This window comes from Larus michahellis, chromosome 7, assembly GCF_964199755.1.
Source record: "Larus michahellis chromosome 7, bLarMic1.1, whole genome shotgun sequence".
Classification (NCBI taxonomy): Eukaryota; Metazoa; Chordata; class Aves; order Charadriiformes; family Laridae; genus Larus; species Larus michahellis.
The window spans coordinates 24621103-24641139 of NC_133902.1; the positions used below are offsets into that span (position 1 = coordinate 24621103).

General features: G+C 44.1%; 1 protein-coding gene across 1 annotated transcript in view; it reads left to right on the forward strand.

Moving 5' to 3' along the window:
* Window positions 1-9679: 9679 nt before the first annotated feature.
* Window positions 9680-20037, forward strand: part of LOC141746199 (uncharacterized) — a 47632-nt gene continuing 37274 nt past the window's right edge. Inside the window, exons 1-4 of the mRNA XM_074594244.1 lie at window positions 9680-9878; window positions 11121-11221; window positions 13506-13911; window positions 14001-14162. Coding sequence (XP_074450345.1) covers window positions 14124-14162 — 39 coding nt within the window. The 5' untranslated portion in view covers window positions 9680-9878; window positions 11121-11221; window positions 13506-13911; window positions 14001-14123. The remainder of the gene's footprint in view (window positions 9879-11120; window positions 11222-13505; window positions 13912-14000; window positions 14163-20037) is intronic.

The window sequence follows — 20037 nt, forward strand, 5'->3', positions numbered from 1 at the left end:
AGATTGGTTGTTGCAGTGAGTATAGAGTTTTACTTAGAAGCGCACACAAGAAAGATACCTGATGGTAAAAAAAAATAAAAATAAAAATCCTTCTGGAAACCATGCTAAGGCACATGGAAAATAAGTAGAAAATAAGGAGGTGATTGGTGACAGCCAACATGGCTTCACTAAGGGCAAATCATGCTTAATAAATTTAGTGGCCTTCTATGATGGCATTACAGCATTGGTGATAAGGTAAGAGCAACTGATATCACCTACCTGGACTTGCTGTCAATGCAAAGCATTTGACACTGTCCCACATGGCATCCTGGTCTCTAAATTGGACAGACATAGATTTGATGGATGGACCACTCAGTGGATAAGAAATTGGCTGTATGGCCGCACTCAAAGTTGTGGTCAACGACTCAATGTCCCAGTGGAGACCAGTGATGAGTGGTGATCCTCAAGGGTCGGTACTGGGACTGGTGCTGTTTAACTGTTTAACCATCTTTGTCGGTGGCATGGACAGTGGGATTGAGTACACCCTCAGCAAGTTTGCCGATGACACCAAGCTGTGTGGAGCGGTCGACATGCTGGAGGGAAGGGATGCCATCCAGAGGGACCTGGACAGGCTTGAGAGGTGGGCCTGTGCAAACCTCACAGAGTTCAACCAGGCCAAGTGCAAGGTCCTGCATGTGGATCGAGGCAATCCCAAGCACAAATACAGGCTGGGTGGAGAATGGATTGAGAGCAGCCCTGAGGAGAAGGACTTGGCGGTGCTGGTGGATGAGAAGCTCAACTTGAGCCAGCAATGTGTGCTTGCAGCCCAGAAAGCCAACTGCATCCTGGGCTGCATCAAAGGAATTGTGGCCAGCAGGTCAAGGGAGGTTATTCTCCCCTTCTACTCCACCTGGAGCACTGAGTCCAGCTCTGGGGCCCCGGCCATAAGAGGGACTTGGACCTGTTGGAGCGGGTCCAGAGGAGGGCCATGAAGATGATCAGAGGGCTGGAGCATCTCTCCTGTGAAGACAGGCTGAGAGTTGGGTTTGTTCAGCCTGGAAAAGAGAAGGCTCAGGGGAGACCTTATTTTGCTCTTTCCAGCCCCCTGCCAAAGGGGGCCTACAGGAAAGATAGGGAGGGACTCTTCATCAGGGATTGGAGCGATAGGATGAGGGGTAACAGTTTTAAACTGTTTTAAGCTGGAAGAGGGGACATTTAGATTAGATATTAGGAAGAAATTCTTTACTGTGAGGGTGGTGAGACACTGGAACAGGTTGCTTGGAGAAGTTGTGGATGCCCCATCCCTGGAAGTGTTCAAGGCCAGGCTGGATGGGGCTTTGAGCAGCCTGGTCTAGTGGGAGGTGTCCCCACCCAGGGCAGAGGGGCTGGAACTAGGTGATCTTTAAGGTCCCTTCCAACTTCAACCATTCTACGATTCTATGGTCAAGGTTTGAAGGTTACAAGTGTGCAGTGTTAGAGTGGTGTCAGCTCTGTCCCTGGCTAGCAAACCTGTTTGCAACAAAGATGAACCAAAACAAACCTGCCTTTATATATGGAATTTCTCAAATGCTGGTACAAAGACCCCAGGTGCCTTAATGATTAATTAGACTCAAAATGGCAAATATGACTGCCTAGCAGCAAAAACTAATTATATGCAAATAGTGAATTAACTCAACAAAAGTTAACTCAAACGACCTCAAAGCAGCTTGAGGATATTAAAAAATATTTCTTGTCCTCCCCCATGCCACAAAATGCAAGAAACAAACCTTCCTCAGAACAGCCTTGTATAGAGACACTCTTTGACTTCCCCCTCTTTTCCTGTTCTTGCTAATTTCCAGTATCACTCTTTGTCACTTGAACTTTTCAGTGGCTGTGTCCCCCTGCTTCTGTCTGCCCCGAGCTCCTTCCCCTGCTGACTCCTGGTATCTTTGGCTCTGCCATTCCTGTTCTCTCCTTCTTTTTGAAATAATGCTCTTTTGTTCTGCCCGCATGCGCATTCTTGCATCCCACAGTCCAGTAGCACTTCCCTGGTTCTTCAGTTGCTGCCTTTTCCCTTCTTTCCGTTCTTACATGAAGCACTCTGGTGCATCCTGTTTCTCCTGCTCGTCTGCAGCCCCACTGCAATCGTGAGCTAAAAATCCTGGGGCAATTTAATAGCAGACCTGAATGCATCAGGACAGGCTACTGCAGGCGCAATACCTTTTCCCAAGTGCTGTAAAAGTCAGTCTTCCCTATTTATCTGCTCTTCAGATTAATTTGACACAAGCATGGTGGCACCAGTTCCCTTCACAAGGTCCTACTTTAGCCTGTCTCCGTGTAGGAGCCCTGGAAGTTTGCACGGATCTGTGACGAAGAAGAGCTGACATAGATCCTGCACGTGTTTACAGCAGAGCCTCTTGCCTTCCCAAGGTGGAGGCCTCAAAGAAAGTATCTGCTAGGGTATTCCAGTGCTCTTACACCCCTAATTACATTCTCATGACTTAATCATAAGCTGCCTTTTGCTCAGGTCTGCTTGTAACATCTTCCTCTCTTCTGCTTCTGACGCGTGGGCTTTCCCTTTAATGTAGCAGCTGTTCAGTTCCTGCCTGAGTGATGGGATTGAAATACCCACAGACAAGCGGAGGATCTTTCAAATTCCTTTTGAAATACACCTGGAAATCGCAAATTCAGTTCTCAGATGGAAAGCTCAACTGCCTGCCACCCGAGGGAAGAAACGAAGCACGAGCTTCCTGCACAAACAGGCAAATGGCACAGATATGAAACACAGCCTCTATGTTTAAAGACCTCTGCACTTCACAGTTCACTCCTGTTCTTTTGCTAGGGAGTCTCATGATAGTCAGTATTCTCCTCAGGGCTCAAGCTTCCAGTCTTGTGATCAGACTGCTTTCATTAAATAAAACTGGCCTGAAAGCATGAGGGTGCTCAACAGGGTGATGCAACTGGCTTGAAAACCACAAGACAAAGATATATAACACCCCATTTTAAAGCTTTTTGCCTTTAGAGGTCATGATTTCTTTGGAGAAAACCAGGGTGATAATTTTGTTGTGCTACTGGCAACTTATTCACAGCTGTTTTTTATTGTTAAAGTGGCACCTGAAAGAATGTTTTCCCCTGGTTTTGCTTCTTTGGGATATATCTCATGGTGGAAAGGATCATTTTGAAAAGCCTTTTTGTTTTGTATGACTTTTATATTTGAAATGTTGTTTTTGCTTAGACTGGAAGATGTGGATTCTTAGCCAAGCTCTTTTGAACGTGGCCGTTGACATGTGCACTTTGAGGGGAGCACAGCTTGGTTAAAGATCTCTCTTTACCAGTGAAGGTGGAGGTACCGTTTTGTTTCTTTCTGGTCATGTCTCCAACACATATGTGTTGAAGTAATTTTGCCTTTGGATGATGTGAACACACAATGCACAAATTAAAATCTTGAGTGTCCTTCATGCTCTGTTGGGTCCCACCCCCAACTTGATTTTTTGATAGTGAGAAAAGAGAATATGTCCAAGTGGAGAAGAAAACAAACCAACCCTATATAAGCTAGGATGAAAAATGCATAAAATAAGTACCCTTTATTTCCCACAGGCCCTGCAGCAAAGCTGTCAAAGATCTGCCTTACCTTTCTAACGAAAAAAACCAAGATTTACTTTTTAAAAAAATTTCTTGAGTGTTTAAGTTAAAAAACATTTGAATTGAGTTACAAAAAATCATATACAGGTTAACTTTATCATCTGTTTAATGAGAACTAAAGCAAATCTGTGGAGAAAGTAAAAAGCTAAGAAACTTGGCAATGAGTTTGGGAACTCGAAAACCTTGAGAACTGTGTATTTGGATCATGCTGTCATCCAGTGATGAAAAATCTCCAGAGTCACCTTCTCGACCTTTTGGTGCATGTGATACATTTGTCATTCTACTGCATATCGTGAATTCACCTGGCTCAGATTTATGCACATATAAACATTATAATGAGAAGGAATTACTGCTGCCACCAGTGGATGTGTCTGGCCGGCTGCCAGGGAGTTCACTGATTGCTGGGGAGATGCCAGCATTTATGAAAAACGAGTATTCTTTCAAATCACAAAATTGTTTGTGATTGAGGGGGAATTATGAATAGCTGCAGTGTCTGCGATGGCCAAATAAGTTTACTCTGAAATCAGTGCTTGGTGCTCTGATTGGCAAACCGCTCGACCGCTATTGGGGATTTGGGGCCTGATTTTCTGGTGCGCAGAGTGCTGCTGGTTGGGATTTGTCTTGCGTCTGGCCCTGGGAGACCCTCTGCCAGTGCCTGCGTAGCCAACAGTCCTGCCGGGCTGCTCCGCTCTGCGCCGTCTGCCGCTCTTTCCTGAGCTGGCTCCTGCTGCTAATGAGTTGTGGGGAAAAACCCTTCGACCTGGAGGATGTCTAGAAATATTCTGTATTTCCTTTATTTAGTCCTGACACCTTCTCCCTTTTGCCACATGTAATCCCGTCTTGGTTTGGCTTCTTCTCTTCGGTTTCTTTAGGTTGGCTAGGCTCGCTTTGCCCTCCTGTGGCTGACAGCGGAGATTCAAGAGGTCTGTACGGTGGCCGCCCCGGACTGATTGATCCCTGCCATCAGTGGCCTCCAGGGCTGGAGTTGCCCACAAGCTCAACTCTTCTGCTCAAAGCAACTCCTTGATGGTTGCACTCAGTATTTAGTACTTGCTTTTAAGGGTAAACACAAATGCCTTTTCTTATCATTTAATGAGGAGTTGTAAACTCGTGATTAGTGTTGCCTATATTGTTTTTAACATCGCTAAGTGGAGTAGCTAATAGATATAATTCCTTTAGGATTTATTTCCTCACCTTGCAATACAACTGAATTCTTATGAAGAGAAACCCACTGCCAGTTCTTCTTCCTCTGAACCCAAATAATTATAACTTCAGACAAAAGAATTCTCAAGAACAAAAGCCTCCTTGGTAAGAGATGAAGCATTCAAATCCACTTCTTGAAATATGTGTAATTCTACCCCAAAATAATGTTAATATTGTTAACCTCCTGCAGAACTGTTGCATCCTCAGGTCTTCAGATCTGTGGCTACTTCAGATGCCGGTTGTTGATGTTGATTCAGTTGTTGGTTTGTTTTCAGTTGCCATTTTGTTGTATTTGTAATAAAATACACCGAGAGGGATAAGATGGGAATTGCTCACTGGCTCTGTGGGTTGTTGCCTTCTCGGATGCTGCAGAGGCGAGCTGTGTCGGCAGTGTGCAGGATGGCTTGAGCAGATGCGTGGAAACACACCACCTCGTATGGCCCCCATGATGGTGGCACGTGGCTTTCTCCATCTGTCTCATGCAGGCGTGGGGACGCCATCTCCTAGTCATTCTGATTAAGCAGCTGGGACTGCAGGGTGATGTTAGATTGACTTTATCTTGAGAAACTGGAGGTGTCACATATGGGAGTGGGAAACAGCTTCCAAATTTATAGCTGCTGCATGTCAGGGTGACTTACTCATTGGAAGTGGAAGGGTTTGTGGTTTTTTTTCTCATTAGCAGGTAGAATTTTTAATGTTTTAATAGTGGTTAAGAGAAAATAACTGAAATAAGGAAAGTTGATGATCTTTGCCTTTGACCCAACTGGTACTCATTGGCTATGTTTCCAGTTTCAGCATGGCTGAAGGATATCATTGGGATATTTTGATTTATAGGTGGGGAAATGAGAGGACAGCATGAACACACATAAAGTAAAGCTTTCTTAAGAAATATGTCTTTAAAATACCATAAATGAATTAGTAATTAACTGGTACTTCATTTAAGATAGTTGAAATCTAAGCAGCTTAGGTCAGGTAAGGGTTCTTATTCTCTGGTACATGTGCAGTTCCCTATAAATCTCTTAACTGTTTGTAAGGATTGTGAAGAGGAAAAAGGGAAAGGTGAAGGAGAGCACACTTTGAGATGTATGAATTGCATCACACTAAAATAAATACAAGCTACCACTTTTAAGATAAATGCAATAGACTAAAGAAAACCACCTGATAATGCAAGGAAAAGCAGTTATTAAAGCAAGTAGGAGCTTTTCCTTTCCCCACTGTGCAAACGCTGCTACCCCTGGTAAGCTGATTTCATTAGATACCATATTCTCTTTTCCCTGGCTATGGTGCCAGCCAAGGGCGGCTATGTCCCATGCAGAAGTCCACCTTGTAGATATCTGAAGTTAGGTGAGAGTAATCCCACCACATATGTAATAAGCTCCATAGTAACAGGGTAAGATTTTTACTGGATTCTTTTCTCCTGTTTCTGAGCTTTAATTACTGTTGCAAACATCTGCTATTGGCTGTGCATCCTCCTGGCAAAATTCCTGAAGCATGTTCTTACAGTTTGTTGAGGATGAATTCTGGGAAAAGTTGGGAATTTCTGTTCAAAGCTTACCCAAAATCATGTGTTTGATGCATTTTGCATAAAATGCTCAGAGTTTGGGCGTAAAATGGATTTTTCCCTGTTCTACTATGATTGTAGGTAGGCACAACTTCTTGTCCCTCCTACAGATACAGAATACTTCTATTGCTAAGCTCCAAAAAAACCCAGCATTATAACATCTTTGAGAGTGACAGTAACAAAATCTCATTTAATGCTGGAGCCATATTCCTTTTTAGCATCTCTTTAATAAAGAGGGTGTTGAGGATTCTGCACTGTATAGTTTTTGCAGCCAAAAGTCCAGATGCGGTAACTGGTGCATTCAAATGGTGAAGAACCAGTTTCTTGGCTGCGGCAATAAAGATTGCATATGGCTTAACCGAAGATGGGTGCTGTGCATTGGAAGATATGTCCCTGCCTGCAGCTATGAAATCTCCAAAGCAGGACTGGGACCCAAATGTGATTATAATGTGAGTCAGAATGTAATTATGAATGCAGGAGGGGATGCAGGAGTGCAAACTGCGTTTGATATGGTAAAATCTTCAGCGTGCTGTAGTTCTCAGCCTGAAGTTCTGCGCCCATTGAAGATTTACAAAGTTGGAGCTTTGGAGTTGCTTTAATGCGAAATATTTATTTTTATATTACAAAGAAAATAATGGCCTAGGAAAAAAAAACGTAGGGAAAGTGTTCACAAAACACCAGGATTAGGACTGTGAAAAATTGCATAGAAAATTGCTTTCAGGTCCACATTTCAGAGCCGAAGTGGCACGAGTTCTCAGATGTGACAAGCAATCACCAGCTCCTCTTAGACTCTACAGGAGCTGCTGAGTGCTCAGTGTGTGTTTGAAATGAGGCCACTGATTTAGGCTTCTGTGTAGGGACTTAACGGCCTGATCTGAGGCATCCACTTCAGAAAGTTTTGACTGGATTCACATAAACCCTTCAAGTCAGAGTACATAATTTCATATTTCCTGTAGCCAGTCAGAGACTTAACTCCAGTTTTGCATTTCATAGGCAGAGATTGCTTATTGCCCTGGGAGGAAGGGAGGCCTTTTAAGCAGCGTTGTTCTGAGGACTGGTCAACCTCTTAAAACTCACTGGGTATTTCTGCTCTTGCAGGCTGAGGGGAGCAAAAAGCTGAGTGGATGCTTGATGACGACTTGGGGACAGGCTGACTCACGATGTCCTGGCTCCCACCTTGCCAGCGAACAGAATTGGAGGCTCAGTGCTGCAAGGGGTCTTCAGAGGGTCTAGTGCCACCACCTCGTCCAGGTACAGGTACGTCATTCCTGGCAGGGCTCTGTCCAACCTGCTCTTACCAGCATCTGATGACGGAGACTCCTCAGCCTCCTCAAACAATCTCGCTAGTGCGTCGTGGTGGGTACCGTTAAAAAGCATCTTCTCCCCCTTTCTGTTGTTCAGAATTCTCTTTGCTGACAGCATAGATCATTACTTTTCTCCCTTCCTTTAGGGAGACAATAACTAGATGATCCCTTCCTAGTTTTGTAAAGTCCTTCTCATAACTGACCACTGGTAAGTTTTCCTCTGATCTTCATGCATTATGACAAATGAATTATGACAAATGTATCATGTATTTTCCGTTCCTTTAACACTTTTGTCTCTCTCCAGTTGGCCCGTAGCTTTCTAAATGCAGTATTTCAGCTGATGTCTAAGGACTGCTGGGTTTGCTGTTATTGTTACTCCACAGGGATTTCTTATAGATACTGCATTTTATGATGTAAGTCTTTTTGCAGCAGCATTACTTTGACTCATATGCATTTTATGAATCCTTACAAACATCCCAGAAGCATTCCTGCACCACTGCCTTGCCCTTCCCTGTTTCATATAGGTGCTTATCCTGACTAAGGGTAGGCCACGGCATTTTTTTCTTCACTAGATTACAAAGCTGGGTTACATTTTTAAGACTTACTTACATTTTTAAGACTGTTTGTTCTTCTGGTTTGCCAAGATCATGTTCATTCTAGCTCTGTCTTCAAACTTCCTTAAAGCTTTTGTCATCTGCAGAACTAGTAAGCATGTTCTTTTCCATCATCCAAATTATTTATGAAAGTGTTTAAGTCACCCAAGACAAATCATCATAGAAAATATCCTTTCGATTTGACAGTGAACCACTGACAATGCTCTCTGAGGACAGAGTATCTTCTGCACTCTAGGTCATGTCTCCTTTTCTTTATGATTATATCTGCAAAGAAAGCCTTGCTGAAGGCAAGATACGCATCATTGCTCCTTTTTTAATAAGAAGGGGAGCACAAGACAATCATGGATGGTCATGCAAGTTCTGTCCTGTCCTACTATCTGATCCCATTAAGGCAGGGACAAACTTCATGGACATGCCAAGGTGGAAGGAATGGGCACAGGGGATTTTCCATTCCACGTTTCTCTTCCTCTGAGTCCTATGGGATTCAGATGACCAAGGCTAAAACAGAAAAGTATATTCTTATGTTATCCGGCACATAGGTGAGTCTGTTTCTCCTGGTTCCTTAGGTGTAACCCTGTACCGTGTCCTGACCGGGCTGCCTTTATACAATCCCAAGGCACTGTTGCGTTGACTGGACACGCTTTTGTGTTACCCTAACAGCTTCGACCTACTAAACAAGGCCTGGGACCTTGGGAGCTGAGCACCACGCTAGCACTTTTAATTGCTTTCAACCAGGACTTGAAACGCAGCCAGAAAACGCACCACCTCTGAAAGCTGCTGTCTCAGCAGGGCTGTATTAAAAGCAGATTTAATGAGGGGAACGTGGATGGAAAGCTGCCGGAGAACCGCTGCCAGAGTGCTGGTTGGTTTTAGCCCCTTTTGCTGCTGGTGCCTCCGCACGTGAGATGGACGGGCCTTTGCCCCAGCCAGCCTGCAGTCTGCAGAGACGTGGAGGGGTCTGCGGAAGACGACCTGGAGCGGAGGGGAGCCAGGTTACCCGCTCTGTCCCCTCTCCGGCGACGCTCCAGCCTGCACTGCAGCCTTCGTCGGAGAGGGCTTGGGCTATGGAGTGAGCAGCCCGGGGATGCGGAGGGGCCACGTTTGGGCTCCCGTTGCTGCGGGGGTACGGGAGAGGCGTCGCGGCACCGTCACGGGCACAGAGAGGCTGACGGGACGAGCCGCCGGCTGAACACCGACGGCTTGGGGGGGCGCCGGCCTGAGGACGGGCCGGGCGCGGCCTCCCCCGTGCCGTCTGCCGTCGGGGCGCTAGGGGGCGCCTCAGAGCGACATCCCGCCCCGGCCGGCGGCTGGGCGATGGCCGGTGCCGTCCCTCAGGGCCAGCAGCCAGCTGGAGGCCCGTCGGGGGCTTTCAGTCGGCCGGGCCGGTGGTGGGTGGTGCGGAGGGTGGAGGCTTCCGCCCACCGGGCCCTCAGGCCTCTGTTTCCTCCTTGGAAAAGCAGCCGCGGGGGTGCCCGTACGGCGTGGAAGGCCTTGACGCCGCCGCACCGGGAGGTTGTGTGGGAGGGGAGCTGCGGTCGGTTCTCCGGGAATACGTGTGGTCAGGAAGAGGAGGAGGAGGAGAGGCTACAGCGCTGGGTGAGGAGCAAGCTCCTGGGGCTCAGGCCGGGCTTTCCCATCTGTAGGAGCCAGGCGCTGTTTGCCTCCAACATGGCTGCACCAGGACCTGGTGCTAGCGGACACGCAATAAATAATATTCTTAGAAAAGATGCATGTACTGCATATGCTGTAATTTTAAGCACAAGATCTGTGGAAGGAAGGTACAGCCTTTACATGAATGTGCGCTAAAGCGCTATAGAAGTTACATGACTCACGCTAAAGTCAGCAGGTCCAAAAAATGTCTGTCCTGAGGCATTAGCAGCCTGGGCTGTCCCGAGGGCATAGCGCTGGCCTGCCCTTAGCTGGGGTGAAACTTGGGTTTTCTCGAAGTGTTTCCAACCTGTGGTCCCTGTCTGATAAGCGATCTTGAAGATCTGTAATGGTAGAGGAAGGGGAAATCCTGTGAACTGAGCCCCACCTATAAGCAAAGAAGAAAATGCAGAGGGTGAACTTGAATGCGTCCTTGGATTTTGCATCCCACATAAATTAGTGGTGAATCATAAAGCAGCAACAAATTCCAGTCCCCGTGACTGCCCCTCTTCCCTTGCTTATCTGCTGGCTGCTGCCTTGCTTCGTGCTAAGCAGGTCACCAGACCATTAATAGTTCAGCGGTTCTTGCATAGACGAAAGTACAGGCTGGGGAAGGAAAAGGAGAATAGTGCTACTAATTATTAAAAGCATGGGATAACTCTAGTGCTGTAAAAAGAAGAGATTTCATACCATAAACGTTAGTCGCCGCTAACGGGAAGCATCGCGTATAAATAACATTCCCATCTGGTTAAATATTTTCCACTGAAAGGTAATTCCCGACTACATGCTTTTTTTTCTGAAGCAGATGCTGTCTCCCGCTTTGGCCTGATGGTTTGCTGCACAGGCATGTGGTCCGTCGATAGTACATTGTGAGGCATGTTAAGCATTTTACACCATATTCTTATCTTAATTGATATTCATAACCCGCCAACTTTTTCATGAAGAGGGGAGGAGAAGGCAGAGCTATGAATTAAAAGCACCTGTATATGTCAGGAATACAAAGAATGTTGATTTCTAATAGTTTCACCTTACAAGGTATAATATAAGCTAAGCTGGAGAGTAATGTTAGTTGCTTCATCTCCTGAGGCACTTGACTCACCTTTGTGCTATCAGAGGGCAGATTTTCAGTTGAATTGAAGTGCAATAGTGGAACTAGCAATAATAATAATTCTTACTTTTGTATTGTTTCAGTAAGTGGTGCTAAGGACCTGTTCCTTGGTTCCCTCTCCTGTTCTTTCAGGGTGAGTTAGATGGATCTGACATTCACAGCTTGTTAATCACCAGAACCCCAGGTAAAAATAACTGGATACTTTAAGTGCTGTGAGATTTTCTACTGACATTTAATAACACCCTGGATGTTTTTCTCAGCTCTTGTACCGTGCGTACATTGTAGTGGTTTCATCATTGCAGCATAAACGTGTCTTCAGCCGCACTGAGATGGAGCAGGAAATGGGGTGGATGTTTCAAGCTGCAACAATGGCTCTGCAAGTTTTTGTTACATCTGGCAATTTCATTCCAACCCATTTTATTCAGTTTATTGTGAGTGGGGAAAAATACAGTCCTTGAAAGTGCAGTGTTTCAAGCTATACAAAAAGGAGCCATGCTCTAAGGAGCATTATGGGCTTCAGTGCATCACACCACTCTTTTGCAGGGAAGGACAAATGACATGTAAATTTTATTTGTTTACTCTTAGATTCTGTTCCTGTGTTGACATCAGGGACACAGTTGCATTCACTTGACGTTTTCGCTTTTGTCGCTGTTCTCATACCAAGAAGAAAGATGTGTTTTAGAAACAGTGAATTTCAGATGGTAGAATAGTTATAGATTGAAGGTGAAGAAGAGGAAGATGGTCTTCAAGTTTTGGGTTTTTTTTATTTACATATCCATTTTGACACTAAAATCAGAAATTGCATGGTCTGATTTCTGCCACGTGTGTTCAGGGTAGCTCTTTCTATTAATTGGTGTTACAGGGCATTGGTTGTCAGGTAATATTTGCATTATTATAGATGTGATAAGCCTCTGCCAGAATTTGGCTGGCATGCAGCTGCGTGGACCCAGCTCAGATTGAGAGGGATTGCTACTTAAACGCTGTTGGAGTTCCCACCTGGAAATTTGGGAAAATTAAATCGAACTACCTGGTGCCTAACATACTAATTTTCCTCACTTGCAAACACGAATCAATTGGTTTAACAAGCAATACTTTATTGAAAGGAATTAAGTTCCCCTAGCTGGTACTGCTTTCATCTGCCCATGTGATCCCAGACAGCAGATGGTTGGCTTTAGTTGTCCCATAGATGTAGTATTTTTGCTTGCCTGAAGGCCACAGCGTACCCATAAATGCTGATCATCATCCAGTAGGAGATCCTGACACTTCAATTGTTCACCAATGTGAGCTGATCAGAGCCCTGTGTTGTGTGAGTTGGGGACATTCATGATTTCATGACCTTTTTTGGGTCTCTGCTAGGAACAACTTTCATATTGTGTAGCTTCATTGTCCTGGGGAAGAGCATCTGTCATTCGCTTCAGTAGTCAGTCCGGCCCAAACCACTACATTCATTTACACAGTGTTTGGCCGCTATCCCTGATGAGAGCTGACTTGTAACTGTAAAGCATTGGAAAATACTGCAGGCCTTGTCCGTGCATTGTTTATTGCATTCCGTGGGTTGGCACTGCACGACATAAATTCGTTCCTGGATATGCAAACTCTGCTGCAGTTGTACTTGGTTTAGTTCTGGGGAATGCTTGTATTGGAGGGAAAGATTTACATGTCAGGCATGTCTTTGAATTACAGAGCACTCCCGTATTAATAGTTCGAGGTTTTAATATTGCTGTGACAGTTTGCTGAAAAACAGATGTATACATCCTCACGAACACCAATACATGAAAATTTCCCTCTAAGCTCAGGGAAGAGGCTAATTTATTTTTGCTCTCAGTTCATGCCTTTCAGCATCATGAGCAGCAGTGCTAGCCACAACTGATGTCATAGAGTCCATGGCTAACAAACAGCAAAGAAAATCAGTGTTTTCACAGGCTCGTAATGCCCTGTTTATTTATGTAATAGATTGAATGTCATGTACAGTTTGAAACTGCACTTAGCTTTTCTCAGCTCCCTTGATCTGTCTTGCAGCTGCGGTGTATGGTTCTCTCAGCTGCTGTTGCTGCCTCTCTAATCTGTGCTTTGATTTTGCAGGCATTTCTTATCTGCTGGTTGTGGTCTGTTTGACACGTCCAGCTATGAAAGGAAAAACAGACTGTTGAGAACGTTTGTGATAATGCTTCTGCCCCAGTATAAAGGAACTTTATGTTCCTTGGAAACTTGCCATATGCATGCAAAACTGCGTGTCTTAAAAAATTCTTGTAAGGACCAAGTTACCAAATGCCAGTATTACCTTAATGTATTTTGCACTTGATTTTCAGTGGGTATGAGTTGATGTATCTCTGTTGGTATGGATGGAGCTATATGTGTTGTCAGAAAAAACGTCAGAGCTGTGTAGTTCCTGGAGCTTTGCAATGACCTGGTTGTACTAAATCGGCTCATGATGATTAATATTTTTGCCTGTATGTCTGTGTTGTGAGGACTGAGCCCAGGTTCCCCAAGGCTCAGGCTGACCCTGGAGACAAAACCCTGGAGTCAGAAGCTGCATTGGATGATGTGGGACCCAGATGACTGAGCACAGCCAGTGACTTATCGCACTGCCCAGGTTGCTGCTGCCTGCCCACGAGCGGTATACAGGCTGCCCCTGCAGCTGAATTGGGGTGGGTTACAGGGTGTGCCATGCCATGGGTAGTCTAAATTTCACAACTCCATAGCCGTTGGTGCTGTTCATCCTGAGCAACAATGCTGGCTGCTGGACCTGACACTGGAGCCACATGTGACTGCATAGGAAGCTCATCTGTCATGAGGCACAGTCTCTCCTCTGCAGCAGCCCTCCATCTTCAGCACAGACTCTATTTTATCTAGGCTCGTGCAGCTTTTTAGTATGTAAGTTTATTTTTTTTCTGCATGCTAATTGTAGTTACTTTGATGTTCATAAGTAGGCTTAAAATTTGGCTTCTTTGGTTTGCTTCTAGCGCTGTTCAGGAAGCCAACTACCAAAGCCTGCTCTGACTACCATTTTGTCTTCTGACCTGAAAAAGCTGGTGCAAAAGAAAACAAGCTGCTTCTGCTTTGCCTCCTGCTCTCCTGTAGTCTCAATGACAGAAACCTGCTCCTTCAGTGGCATAAGGCTACGGGTAAGTGTTTTGCTGGAGCTGTGATATACGTAACCAGCTGTTCATCTTCTCTAAGTAGGGAAGAAAATCACCCAGAGGAGCAATGGCTCTCCCCGAGGCAGTAGCTGACGTGGATTTATAAGGCTGTAGCAGACATAATCAACCTATTTAGTTTTCCCAAAGCAGGAAGCAAAGCTCTCCTGTGGGAACAGACCTTCTTTTACCCTTAAGCAAAATAAATCTTGCTTCCTGGGTGATTCTGCTAAACGGGAGCCAAAAGCTGGGTGTTGTGCTGCTTTGGCTGCGGGAAGCTTATTTACCTGCTTGTGGAACAAGATCAGATGCTCAGGGCTTTATTTCACCTGGCAGGTATGACAGTCTATCCTAAACCTTTGGAAATAGGTTTCTAATGGATACTTGCCTGCCTGAGGAAAAGACAGTACTCATGCTTTCTTTCTCGCTACCTTAGGCTCTAAGCTAGTGCTAGTTTTTCTGAAATAGAGTGCTGCTTTTCCCTGAGAGGTGACCCTCATCAGCAATGACTCGTTTCAGCAATGCTCCCTGCGTAGATGGTAATGTTCAGGTACAACCAAAGCTGTTGAACCTGGGGGCTGGTTAGAGAGCACACTAAATCTATGGCAAATAGCGCACAAGTGGGTTGTGCTGTTCCGGATTCTGGTGTTTTCTCATTTGAATTGTTTGGAGATCAGGGCAGGCTGAGCAACGAGGGCCAGAGGCAAGCCTAGGTGCAGGAAAGCGTGCATGCGTAGCAGCATCCCTTGAGAGGGAACTCTTCACCTCTCACAAGACTTGGGAACACGGGAACTATTCTGAAAGCAATGCCGTCTGTGCCTCTGATTGTTTGGATGCTCGCTTATCGCTGTGAGGCAAGTGCCTGGATGCAGTCCTCTTGGGGGGAAACCTGTTGTTGTTTCCTCTATTTACTCTCTATTGTGGTAGTATCTGAGAGCCACAGTCATGGTTCAGAGTCCCCTTGTGCAGGGAATTGATCATGAGCAGGACTGGGATGAAAGGGGACGGGTCCTCAGGGACAGGCTGAAGTTTAGTATTTTTCTCAAGTTTTATGGAAAAATAAATTATTTACTAAATGAGTGACAGAGCTGTTGGTATTTATGGCCAATGTGAGCAATATAACTCCTTTCAGCGTTTTACTTCAGGATGTGAGCAGCAGAAGGTTGAGTCCTGGGAAGAAGAGCTTCTAAGCTGAGCTCCAAAAACATTACTGCATTCAGCTGGCACATTTCAGTGGCAAATTCTGGCATTTTTAGCCTGTGCCTATGGTTTCAGAAAATGTTGAGGTAAAACACAGGTTTAAGGAGATGTGGAAGTCATCTTCAAGGAGTGAAATATTCACTATCGTTGGAAGATCTAGTAAGAGTGTGTTTAAACATTTGCGTGGTGCAGTGTAAGGAAGTTGGTAAATGCCTGTGGAAACTTTCATTGTTTTCTGTTAAGTATGACCTTTTCTTACCCTTCTTTTTCTATTCTATTTTGTTGGCTGATTTTGTGGTTGGTTTTGGTTTTGTTTTGTTGTTGTTGTTGTTGTTGTTTTTTTAAATCAGAAGAAGCTCCTTGGGAGTTACTGTCGATCTACTTCAAAATCTCTTTGTAAAGCATTGAGATTTTTTGCTTGTATAATTCATGCTGAAAAGGGGCATAGTCCACAGGAAGCACCATTAATTTCAAGGAACCATTCAGCTTTAGTAAGGTTGATTATTTGAGAGCATTAGGTGAGAGGTTTTGCAATATTGAAAGTGTCAAGTTATTACCAAATTTTACGTTGATTTTTACCGATTGTCAGGTTTTTTGACAAGTGTTTTAATTGTTGACAGGAAAAGGAAATGAGTATTCATATTCCTTCTTTTGCTGCCTCTCTATTTTAGAGAGAGGAGTAATTAATTATCTCGCAGATACAAAACAATTAAAGTGTTGTGTCTTTCATCACTGCGTGATAATGGAATAACAAAATGGTGTCTCAGACCCTAAGTTCTTAACAGAGCTCTCGGGAGGGAGAGGAGTACTGTGTGCAGCTGAGCTAGCATAAGAAATGTCTCATTTGTCATGTGCTAGGGGGTGACTGAAATCTCCCTGTAAGCTACTCTATTAGATATGCTTATGCACTACTGAAAAAAATGCAGGCTATAGAAAATACCACTGCAAGCAAAGCCTGAATATAGTAATACTTGCAGGCAGTGCTCCACTTATCTGGCTGAGAGCCACCTTTTTTATGATACAGGCGTCAGTGTTTGTTTAATGTGTCCCTTATCAAATCCAAAAGCTAATATTTGAGTTAGTCCTCCATGAAGATAAACAGGAACTGTTTGAGTGAGAATTAAGATATTGTGTATCATACTCCTTAGAACAGTATCTGGGTACTTTACCTTGCATCCAAAGAAACGTCTTGCAGATGAGTATTCAATCTATGTTCAGAGAAAGTTCTTTTAAAAGCTAGTTTACATACTGAAAGTATTTGGGGAGGTTAGAGCAAAGGGGGGTATCTCGTTTTTAATCAAATGCAAAGCATGCTGAAGTTGGTTTGAATTAATTCTCAGGTCAGGCTTTTAGTATTGAAGGTACTGAAGAGTCCGTCTGTCTTTTGAAAAAGCTCAAATAGGACTTCTGTATTCCTACAAACAAGAATTCTGCAATCCTAACCTAGCTGTGCAGGGGAGCCTGGTCCACGATCATCTTTTCTGCTACACAGCATAGATAGAGCTTACACAGTCCCATTGGCTTCAGTGCATTCATTTCAAAACTGCATCCACGTATACAAGAGTAGAATTAAGCTCCCCATACTTAGCTCTCACTCAGTGTCATGGTTTAACCCCAGCTGGCTGATAGGCCCACACAGCCGCTCGCACAGTTCTCCCCTTTCCCCTCCAGAAGGGTAGGAAGAAGAAGGAGAAAAGGAGGGGAAAGGAAAGGGAAAAAAAACCTCATGAGCTGAGATAAAGACAGTTTAATGGAACAATAACAGAAAAGGAGAATAATAATAATTAAAATAATAATGGTAAAAGAATATACAAGATAAAGTAATACAACACAAGTCACTCTCACCATCCGGTGAATTGGTTGCCCAGCCCATACCAAGCAGCGATCCTGGATTCCTGACCCCCAGCTAACGCACATTTCTATAGGGAGCATGACATCTATGGTACAGAATGCTCCGTTGGCCATTCCTTTGTTCTGTATATGCTCCTTCTCAGCTTCTATGAGAAGCTGAAAAAAGTCCTTGAGTAGTATAAACATCACCTGGCAACAACTAAAACAATATGCATTATTGACATTCCTTTCATACTAAATCTGAAACATAGCGACCAGAAAGAACATTAAGTCTAAGAAAGAAATTAACTCCTGGAACCAGGACACTCAGTTTATCCATTTATGATTTTGTTTCTGAAAATGGCACTTTTGAGTACCTTATGTACAAACTCAGTCAGATCTGAAGGCAAGCAGCAACATAAGGACTCTTACGATATGGTCAGGGTAAATGTAAATGAATGGATGGATGGTGCAACAAATGATTCCAGGACGCCACTGCTGATGGATGTTAGGACCCCACGTCCCACATCACCACCACCAAAAGAAAAGAGTATAGTTAGGTCACTGCAGAGTTTAACATGGGTTAGTACAAGCCTGGTGAAAAACAATCTTGTAGTGCAAATCAGGTGGTAGTGGTAGTGAAATATGGATGGAAAACAAGCAAGAAATTTGGAAGGCTGCAGACACAGCAATGCAACTTGGGAAAGGAACAACAACAAATGATCACTGTACTAAATCCAGTTAAGAATGAAACTATAACATATATTAATTGTAGCAGGCTTTTCCTCACCAGGCAGTAGCCATGTACCATTCAAAGCTGAACATGAAAATCTGAAAATACCACGTTGCTATGGAAAGAGTATTATTGTGCAAGAAGTATTTCTAGTAGTCAGGAAAAAAGAACGACTTCTTACTAAGGGCAAGCTTTAACTATTGCTGTAAGAACAATAACAGCGATTAATGCTGATAATCATGAACATTTAATACCTTCAGGTTCTTGCCAGGCTCACCACAAGCTTTGTCAAGTTAAATGCTGGGAGGAAGCAATGTAGCTGGAACTTGCTGGAATGCATTAGGTGGAGAAGAGGAAACCCTATTTCCTGACAAATACTTTTTTCAGCTAATACTTTTTTGTAGTATTTGGCCAGCTGCATTGTTGAGTAAAAATAATATTTGGAGAAAGATGGCACAATTCACTGAATAATATATAATCTTAAAGAATAAAATGTCTCCATCACAGCGGGGCTATGGAAGTAGGCTAAAGCCTCATCCTTACCTACACAAAGTAGTTATTCTGTGTAAGCTTCTTGAATTCTGTGTATCTCAGGCATGTCAGAAAAGCATCTTGCCACTTCTTCCACCTCAAGTCCCTGTGGTCATCTGGACGGCAGAGCCATGGCAAGAGAACTGAGCTGGCAACAAATCTGACTGTGAGCTTTGCCCAGAGGCCCAGTGGATGGGCCCCTGTATCATGGAGGGGGAGACACATGCCTTGCTGCTGAGTCCACAGGCAGTATTTCATGCCACTTTCCCCAGAGCATTTAGACAGAAGAAAACCACTACAGAGTTCAGCTGATCCCTTCTTTATTCTCCTATTGGAGCCTTGTACAAAGAAAATGAGAGGAGACATTTTTTTCTGAAACTTCAGTACTTACTACAGGTAAAACATTTACCAGATGTATTTTTTTTTTTCCTAATTATAGTCTAAAGATCTACTTTGTTCTATTACTTGGGGTAGGTTAGGCATTAACAGAGCAACAATGGAGTAATACCCCCTGCAACTGTATTGTTCCTGCAGGCAAAACTCTCTGTCTGCGTTGCCTAACAGTATTGTGCGGGCAGAGATGATCTCACCCTGTCTGTGTTTTGAGCTGACCAGGCATCATATGGATGCAGTTAGTGCATTTGAGCTAATAAGAGACGTGGCATATTAGCTTGGGGCAACGTCTGACATTTAACATGTCTTCCAGTTGGCTTGAAGTGAGCTTGCATCTGTCTCAGTGTGAACATTGCCTCTGCCTGAAAAATATTGTGCAAAACTGTGTATGAAAGAAACGTATGAAATCCTTATAAAGGCAAACACTCTCTGTAATATGGGATTACTCCTATTAGAGCTGCAGCTTGAGTAACTCTCATATGTGATCAAGAACCACCAATTCAAGTTCTTTTGTCCCTAATTTTCTCTAAACACATTTGGATTTCGTTAATCTCCCACTGCTGGCACAGATTTTGGCTTCTGTCACATCACGTAAAAGGGGACTGCCTGAATTTGTTTAGTTTTTCATCTTTTTACAACTGAGTTTCCACTGTCATTTTCATCTCTCAGTACATGTCCCCCTTCCTCTCTTCTGAACAAGCACTAAAATTTGACAGCAGCAGACAAGTAGGCGAGGAGACATTTCCCGTTTGGAGAGTCCTAATCCAGGTTTTCCTTCCATTGGCTCCAAAGCTCTTAAGTGTTTTGTCCCTGTTTCCCTCTTCTGCGTAGAAAACGATCCAAGTATGGTAGATATGAAACGCCCTGTATCAATTAACTTGCATCCTGTGAGACATTAACAGGAATTAATAGTAGAGCCTTTCATTTTATAAGAGAGTTATATAGTGAACTGAAGAGCTTCTGGAAAAGTACAAGAAAACGCCAGGAAACAACCTAGGAGATGTCAGGAGTGGAGCAGGAGAAAGCTGCTTCTGATCTGAGGGGTGTGTGGTAAGAATGGGACTTGGGTAGGTTCTTGCCAATGTCAGAGCAGAACCTGGCCTCTGCTGTGCAAAGTGGCAGAAAGGCACCACTAAAAAAAGAAACTGAGGAAAGCCAGAAAGAACAAGCTGTTTC